This window comes from Vidua macroura, chromosome 5 (genome assembly GCF_024509145.1).
Source record: "Vidua macroura isolate BioBank_ID:100142 chromosome 5, ASM2450914v1, whole genome shotgun sequence".
Taxonomy (NCBI): Eukaryota; Metazoa; Chordata; class Aves; order Passeriformes; family Viduidae; genus Vidua; species Vidua macroura.
Window position 1 is genome coordinate 71,760,442 of NC_071575.1, and position 8,944 is coordinate 71,769,385.

The window sequence follows — 8,944 nt, forward strand, 5'->3', positions numbered from 1 at the left end:
ACAAAAAGCTCTGCAGTGGTGGCAAACCCAGTGACAGAGCTGCATGTGGCACCCAGAGGTGTTGGCTGGGGGGTTTTTGTCCAAAATGGCTTTGTCTGTGTAAGAAAGCAACCCCCAGGTGAGCTGATTTGTATGTAGGGCTTCATACGCTGTCTCTGTGGTTTAAACTTTAAAAGGGAAAATAATTGGATTTTCTAACGAGGCTGTCTCTAATTAGAAGGCTGCACTTGTGCCCTTTTGAATAAATACACTTGTTTTTCTTGCCTGGCTCTGTACCTGATCAGAGCCCTGCGTGGGTACTGAGCAAGGGGTACCCTTCCCACCTCTGATATTTTTTCCTGCCTTGATAAATTACTTAATTTTAATTATTATTCCAGCTTTTTTTTAAAAAAAAAAAAACCAATATTATCCTTCCATCCCTTGATTATTTATTAAGGGCTGTGATTTGCAGAGCTACCACAGGAGCGTGAAGCACCACTGTACTCCAAATTCACTTTTATTTCTTCCTCTCCTGCTTTGCTTCCTTTCCCAAATCATTTCCCATCTCAGAATTTTGCACATTTCGAGTTTTTAAGTGGGGTTTTCCGTGTTCTTGTGCTTTTTTATGTTCTTGTGGTAGCACAGTCCCAGAGCCACCTGTGCCTCCTGCCCCAAATCGTGCCACGTGTGGTGATGGGGCAGCTGCTTCCAAGGGGCTGTGGATGAGGTGAGCGCAGAGAAGATGGAGATCACAGTGATAGGAACATTTTTGGCCTCATTTTGGGGTTTTTTCAGTCCTTGGAGCTATGTAGGAACCATGCAGTCCACGCCATTCCTCACCCCAGGCACGCAGGAGAAGTATCCAGGTCTTGCTGTGGTGTCTGAGAGGAGCTGAGGCTGACCAGAACAGCAAAACCATCTCTGATGTGAACTCTCCTAAAGCACTCTGGGTTCTTCTGGAGGTGCAGAAGGAACATTCCTGTTGTTGGCCCCAGAACTGCTCCGGGTTGATTGAAAATCAAGGAAGAAATCTGAAGGAAAGACAATCAGGATTTACATTCCCTCGTGGGACGATGTCCTGGGGGTGGAGTCCCTTATTTTAGGGTTGTAGCTGCAGTTGAGGATGAGCAGTGGTTGGAAAGAGGAACTGGATCCATCCCTGTGAGTGTCCAAGGCCAGGTTGGAAAAACCTGTGGGATAGGGAAGGTGTCCCAGTTGGAATTTGATGATTTTTAAGGTCCCTTCCAACCCAACCCATCTGTGACTCCGTGAAAAGCCGTGATGCAGCTGTCACCTCCCATCCCTGTTTTCCATCTCGTCATCAGAAGCTCCGGAGCTGGAACCAGCAGCTCCCACATTTGCAGATTTTTGATTTAAAATGCCGCTCACTGATGTGTGTGTGCAAACATCCCCGCAGCCTTCACCAGGTGCAGAAATTGAAGCAATTGCTGCTTTACCTGGATTTTCCTTTGGTGTTCTGAGCTTTCAAAATTGTCTTTGCAAACTCCTGCCTGGAACTCATCTCTCCTGCCCCATCTCCAGTGCCCTATAACCATTCTCAGCTCTTCCCCATTCCCACCTCTAATAACTCCAGAGGGAAACTATATAACTATATTGAAAATAACTCCAATCCCCATGGGATTTTCTTCTTTCAGCCAGGCCTGAAAATCCATTTCTTTTGCATTACTTGACTAAAGTCACCTAATTTCTTGCTGTTCTTTCCTTTTTTTTTTTTTTTTTTTTTTTTTTTTTTTTTTTTTTTTTTTTTTTTGCACTCACTCATCCCCCTCTGTAATTAAATGGCATGGTTCCACCATGATCTTCAAATATCAAAATGGAGTGATTTTATAACCACAGCGTTGGTCTTTTTTATCATCTTCAGTTTCTTGCTTGTCCTGTCTGGTGGTTTTTCATAAAATCACAGCATTTGGGTTGAAAAGGACCTTAAATATCATCCCAACCCCCTGAAATGGGCAGGAACATCTTCCACTATCCCAGGGTGCTCCAACCTGGCCTTGGACACTTCCAGGAACCCAGAGGCAGCCACAGCTGCTCTGGGAATTCTATTCCAGGGTCTCCCCACCCTCATCATAAAATCTTCCTTCTATCCTGTCTCCCTCTCCCCTCATTTAGTTTTTATCCAGATTTTTCCATAAGTGCTTCCTACTTAACCTTTTTGATTTCCCATTAGAGCAGCAATTCCGGGTGCTGCCAAAGCACCTCCCTCACTCATCCCCCAAAAGAGAGGGAGATAAGGGACAGAATTTATATTTCTCCTTTTTTATTTCTTTTTTTTTTGGTTCCCTTTGGCTAATTCAGCGCCCAAACTGGAATTCCTGCCCGGCAAATCCCTTCCTGTCTGATGCAGAGCAGGCCCCCAGCTACATCAGGAAGGGATAATTATAAGTGGGATCCTTTATTCTGAAACATCACCTCCTCTGAAGAAGCAGAGATCAAGTCATTCTCAGGGAAATCAGGATTTCATTTGGAATTCACCTGGCCACCTTTTGAAAACTTTTTTGGGTTAGAGGTGAACATTAGCATTTAAATGGAGAATGGTATTAATAGCCCTCAGAGGAGCTGGGCTCATCCTGATTGCCTTTCCTGAGATTTTTTTTTTTTTTTCCCTAAATGAGAAAGCTTCTTAATTTTTATTCTCTTTCTCCAAGAACAGAGTTCAAGAGACCATTTTTTTAGTATGGATATCTATAGATACATAAGCTCCAAACGTCTCCTTGCAGAATGGGTTCGTGGTTGGCAATTTGCTGTACTTTCTTTCAAAAATGCTGCTTAAAACCTGACAAAACAAGCTGGTTTGGGGGTCAGGTGGATTCTGCACTTTTGGTTTCCCCGTGGGATGTTTTTTTTCCTGCAGGTGGGAACCATTTCCATCCCATTAAAGGGATATTTAACCTTCCCTGTCTGCTCTTAGCACAGAGCTGTTCCTCATGTTGTGGTGGATCTTCCAGGAGCAATTCCAGATGGATAAAGGGAGCAGGGAGAGTTCAGTTTTGTCCCAAAAAATGCCCAAAATTCAAGGTAGCTTTGGACCCAATCCCATTGCCAGTGGTCAGAGGAACAGGCCATGGGTGTCTCGGTTGGGATGTGAGTTCGACACATGAGAAATGGATTTTATTTTTTGAAAAATTAACAATTGTTTGCCACCCAAGCCATCAAAATTAGTTAATTATCCGGTTTGAGCAGGATATTAATGATTTGGGATCCCTCAGGCAGTCCTTCACTCCTCATTCCCCAAAATATGCCATCAACACTGGGGCTGGATGCCAGTGGAGAAGTTTTTTTACCATCCTGAAGAGCTGAAGGCTTGGAGCAGATTAATTCCCTTGTAAAGAGCAACTCTTTATTCCATAGGGATTCAGGAGAGATGCTCCCTAAGAACCTGTTCCATGAGCCTGTTCCAGCCCAACAAATCCCATCGGTGCTTTTCAGCATAACACAAATAAGTGATAACTGAGAGTAAACGTGGAAATAAAATTATTTCTCTGTTGGGATGAGTCCCTGGGGCACTTTGTTCCCATCAGCTGCATTCCCACAATCCTAGAATGAGTCAGGTTGGAAAGGGACCTCCAAAATCATCCCTGCCATGGCACACCTTACATCATCCCAGGCTGCTCCAAGCCTTGTCCAACCTTGGACATTCCAGGGATCCAGAGGCAAGGAAGTTTTGCTCCAAAGCAAAAAAATCCGTGGCCTTCCCAAGGTGACAGAGCACCTTAAAGGGGAAAAAAGGCAAAAAAGGACCAAATCTGCACAAACTGATCACTGGACAAGCCCAGCAGCACAGCCCCATCTTCTCCTCACAGCTCCTTCCTCACCTGTCCTAAATCTGGGCTGGCTGAAGAATTCCTGCACCTCACAAACACGGGATTCATCTGTCACTCTTCTCGGGATCAGATTATTTTTTAATTAAAAATTTCCTCTAAAATAAAAGGGGAGCAAGCGAGGCAGCAGGGAAGGAGCACAAGGTGCGCATTTTTAATTGGGTGCAATTAAAAACCTGCCGCTCCGGCATGGCAGCGCCCGCGGCCAAGCCCGATTTGCATGAGTAATTATTCACTCCATTACAGAGTCTGCTCAACTTTGCCTCCCTTGTCTTTGAAAGTATTAATAAATATTGATCAGACACTCTCCTGTTTGCCTTCGCCCAAGCAGCTCTGATGGACTCAGCCTCTGATGTTATCAAATAATGAAATATGAAAGAGGGAGTGGGATGAGCCTCTTGTTCTGTGATTTTTTATTTAGGCTCCTCGTTTTCCTTTCACAAGTGTGTTTGTCCCTGCCATTATAAACCCTCTTTTGATTATCAAGAGGTGGCTGAGGAAGGCGAGTTGTAAAGGATGGAGGGAATAAATAAATGGAGGACAGGTGAGGGGAATCTGCTCCGTGGAATGCTGGCCAAGTGCTTTGTGGTTTTAAAGCTGAGGTTTAAAAGCAAGGAAAAGAATTAAAAGTTACCAAAGGCTCAGTCTGTCATCTGACAAATGGGTTAATAAATAATTATGTGGGGTTGGCAAACCTAACCAAAGAGCAAATTTAGCTCCCCAAGATCTCTTTTGAGATCTTGGGCATGGCCGAGCACAGGGAAGCTGATTTACCCTTTCCAGATCATCAGCCTGAGGAGGAAAAGCTCCCAGGGCTCAGCCATGGGATGGATATCTGGGGGGAGAAGAGAGGAGGTCAAAGCAGGGGTGGAACTGGATGGGTTTTAAGGTCTCTTTCAATCCAAACCATTCTGTGAATCTCAGCAAAGGGGATTTCTGTAACTTTGACTTTAAGACCTGCCCACATTGGGCACAGGTTACCCAGAGCAGCTGGGGCTGCCCCTGGATCCCTGGAAGTGTCCAAGGCCAGGCTGGACATTGGGGCTTGGAGCAGCCTGGGATGGTAGGAGGTGTCCCTGCCCATGGCAGGGCGTGGAACAAGAGGAGATTTGAGATCCCTTCCAACCCAAACCACTCTGGGATTTTAGGATGATCTTCAGCAGGAAGATGTCTGCGCTTTGTTCAGCTTTGTCTGCTCGTGGCACTGCTGAATAAAAGCAACAGCTCATGGAATTCTGCAAAAGCAGAGGTCCGGACCGCCAAGCACAACTTAACCAGGGTGTTTTTCTCTTTGCAGGCAGTATTACGAGATGCTCTACAACACAGCGGACGAGCTGCTGAACCTGGTGGTGGACCAGGGCGTGAAGTACACGGAGCTGGAGTACATCTACGCCCTGAACCTGCTGCACCGCAGCCAGACGGGTGTGGGGGACCAAACCACGCAGAACATGAGGCTGCAGCGCCTCAAGGAGATCATCTGCGAGCAGGCTGCCATCAAACAGGCCACCAAGGACAAGAAAATCACCACCGTGTGACCCCCGCTGCCACCCACGTCACCCGCGGCTGGCGGGTGGCACCTCCGAGTTCTTTTTGTCGGTTTTGTTCTGTTTCAATCAAAGAAAAAGTGGGAATCTTCCGGGCATTGTGGTGAAGAGGGAAGTGCCATTTGAGATTTGGGGTTGGGGTGGTTTTGGTGTGTATCCACGTGACGCTTCTTCAGTGTTCTCCCAAAAGTGATTCCACAGCAGGAACCCCAGTGGGGTTTGGGGTGGGGTATTCGGCTTTGCTGTGTTGCTGCTGCTTTGCCTGGAGATGTAAAGGGAGCTGTGGGGGAGGAGAAGGGAAAATTTGGTCTTGGAAATTTGGACCACACTAAATAATCAGCACCCTGCCAGTCAATCCCAGACCTGTTGATCACACGTGGGATCTTGATGGTTTGGAGATCTTTCTTGGAGCCTGCTCAGCTCTGCTAGTGCTGTCTCCAGGTTGTACCCACGTGAAGTTTCCCGCTGTTTCCACTGCTAAAAGATGCGATTGTTTGTCCCTTCAGGTGGTGATCAGCCAGTTCTCCACGTGGGAGGTAACACAAGACCATTTGTTTCCACTTCTCCTCTTTCATTATCCCTGAGCCATCTGGCGCCAGCTCCTGCAGGAGAAAATTGCCAATGTAAAATAACAAAAAAGCTTCCTTCTCTTGTCCTGAATAATATCTTTGAGTCCCCCCAGCTCCAGAGATATTTTGTGGCTGTCACTTGATGCACTGGAAGGACAGGCAGGGTTGTTTAGCTCAGCACCAATGATCAGCAAGGGCAGGAAGGGCACCAAATCCAGGGTCTGAGGCACACCCAGGGCACCAATTCTGCCCTGCCTTGACCCTCTAAATTCACCTGGCAAAAGGTTCCTTATTCCTCCAAAATCAGAATCCACTGCATTTGTATTTGCCAAGAAAACTGGGGACCCAGCTGGGTTTCCTGTGCTGAGAAAGGTTCTCTCTGAGCTGTAGGTGCTTTGTGTGTCAACCTTAAAACTGCAGAATTAAAGGATGTTTAAAGGCCCTGGTGGTTTGTCTGGCTATTTTTAAGAACTGTCGTTCCTGAGGTGTTTAAAAGATTCCTTTCCAGGCCCAAATTCAGTGTTCTCCAAGGCTCCATCAGCGCGGAAATGATTTTCTGAGTCACTTGGTCCAACCCTCAGCTACCACAGACCAACTCCAGAGGCTTCTCACCATCCATGTAAGAAGCAGAACCCATCAGTTCTTGTTGTTAGGAATCTTCCGAGGGTTTTTTTCCCTCATTTTATTCATAATCCAAATTTTTCTCGTGTCAATATCGGCCATTAACTGCAGGAGTTCCTCCCTCTCCCTGATGGGTTCGCAGGAGGGGGGAGAATTCCACGAGGGATGTGATGGGGTATTCCTGGAATCACAGATCTGGGTTCACCTGCTCGGACACTGCGACGTGGAGGCCCTGGAATGCTGGATATTCCCTACCCAGACTTTGGGAAAGGGAAAAGGAGCTGCCTGGGACAAGGAAATCCCATTTGAGACCCTTTGAGATGCGAGAGTGATGTGTGAGGAGCTCTGAATTCAGACTGGGCTGCTGTGGCCTGGTGTGCAACTGGTTAATTATTAATTTCTTAATAATCTGAGGCTCTGCTTCGCTGATCTCAGGCTTTGCAGTCCACATTTCCCACCCACCCAGCAGCTGTGCTGGTGGGGGCCAGGACAGATTGGATAAAATCAGGAAAATCTCGTCTTTGGGAGTATTTTTGAGTCTAAAACAAATTATTTAAACTGTTTTTCCTCAAGCTGCTCCTCACGTTGTCCATCACAGCCCCACGAGGTGTGAACAGAGCAGCAGTGACACTCAGGGACTCACCTGAAGCAGGTGGAGAGGAAAGAGAAGATTTTTCAATTGAGGTAATTAGAGTTCGCAATTAACTGGTGTCTCCTCAAGAGCTCAGACTCTCAGTCCTCTCCAAACCTTCATGAGGGAAGTGACTATTCCAGGGATCATACCAAGGAGAAAGGCAGGAGCAGCGTGTGGGATGTGTGAATCCAGACCCCAAGAACCTCATTCCAGGCCCCCAGGGACATTCCCTGCTCCAGCTTCCTCTCTACACCACAAGAACGCTGGACTCCACGATCTTAGAGGGCTTTTCCAACCTTAATTCCAGGATTCTTCCCTGCAGCAGCATCTTAGAATCCTCATCAAAGGATCCTCACTGAATATTTTTTCCTGGGAAGGTGGTTTTGGAAGGAACCACGTTTTCTTCCCACCATGAGTGTAACACACCACGGATGCTGTGATTTTGAAGCACAGAAATCAGGTTGTTTATCACAGAGAGTTGCTCAGCCTGGAGAAAAAGAGGCTCAGGGGAGACCTTCTCACTCTCTACAACTCCCTTACAAGAGGTTGCAGCCAGGTGGGATTTGGTTTCTTCTCCCCTAAGCAACAACCTCAAGTTTTACCAGGAAAGGTTTAGATTGGATATGAGGGAAGAGATCCCCTTGCAAAGTGTTGCTGTTTGTTTCAAACCCTCTCTTCACAAACAGGAGATACCGTGGGTGTGGGGCAGAGATTTTGGGAACAGTTTTTGTTTACAGAGCTGGGTTGTGGGTAGAGACAAGCTGTCGTGGTTGGGAGTAAATAACTCCTCAGACAACGCCCTCACCATGTCCACACACCCCCCCCTCCTCAGCATCCCTCTGCAGCCACACTCGGGGGGCTTCCTCTGGAAGAAGAGGGTGGCTCTGACACACCAGAGGCTCCTGAGGTGTTGGGGAAGTCCCCTGAGGGTACATTTGGTCACCAGGTGTTTGAAGCCCTGGAGTCTCCACACCACCCTTTGGGGTTTGGGCCGAGCCCCACGGTCCCTCATTGGTGCTCAGGTGTCCTCGTGGTCCTGCCCAGCTTTATCAGGCTCTGGCTGTGCTGGATTTATCACTTCTGAGGGATGGAACAGAAGCTCAAGGCTCCTGAGAGCACCAGCCCTTGGGAAACTTTTCTGCCCTCCCAGCATTCATTTTTCCTTTCCTGCTGCCTGGTTCCTGTTTCTCCATCCCAGCTATGGAAATCAGTCACACGGGGCATTTGTAACACATTTGCAGTGGGAGATGGTTTCCCAAAGGGGAAAAACCACAGGAGGGTGTTGGAAACTGTACAAAAATCCTGGGAACCTCCTTTATCTTCGACCTGAGCTGTGCAGAGCACGACCTACCCCAAATCTGCCCTGCAGGAGGGACCTAGTCCTCACTCTGGGATCTCTTACAAGAGCCAGAACATCTCCATCTGTTCTGCATCCAGTGCTGGATCCAACATGAGCAGCACCTGGAGCTGGTCCAGAGGAATCCACGGAGCTGCTCCAGGGCTGGAGCCAGCCTGGCAGAGCTGGGGGTGCTCACCTGGAGAAGGGAAGGCTCCAGGGAGAGCTTCCAGCACATTCCAGGCCCTAAAGGGGCTCCAGGAGAGCTGCAGAGGGACTGGGGACAAGGCCTGCAGGGACAGGACACAGGGAATGGCTCCCACTGCCAGAGGGCAGGGATGGATGGGATCTTGGGAATTGGGAATTCCTGGCTGGGCTGGAATTGCCAGAGCAGCTGGGGCTGCCCCTGCATCCCTGGC

At 47.9% G+C, this 8,944-nt stretch overlaps 1 protein-coding gene across 2 annotated transcripts in view; it reads left to right on the plus strand.

Moving 5' to 3' along the window:
• The window catches only part of EXOC4 (exocyst complex component 4), a 308,957-nt gene extending 302,581 nt beyond the window's left edge, over positions 1–6,376 (plus strand). Inside the window, exon 17 of one of the 2 annotated variants that reach the window (XM_053978844.1) lies at positions 5,119–6,376. In XM_053978844.1, coding sequence (XP_053834819.1) covers positions 5,119–5,472 — 354 coding nt within the window. In that variant the 3' untranslated portion in view covers positions 5,473–6,376. The remainder of the gene's footprint in view (positions 1–5,118) is intronic. The other variant, XM_053978843.1, reaches the window with a different exon arrangement.
• The last annotated feature ends 2,568 nt before the right edge of the window (positions 6,377–8,944 follow it).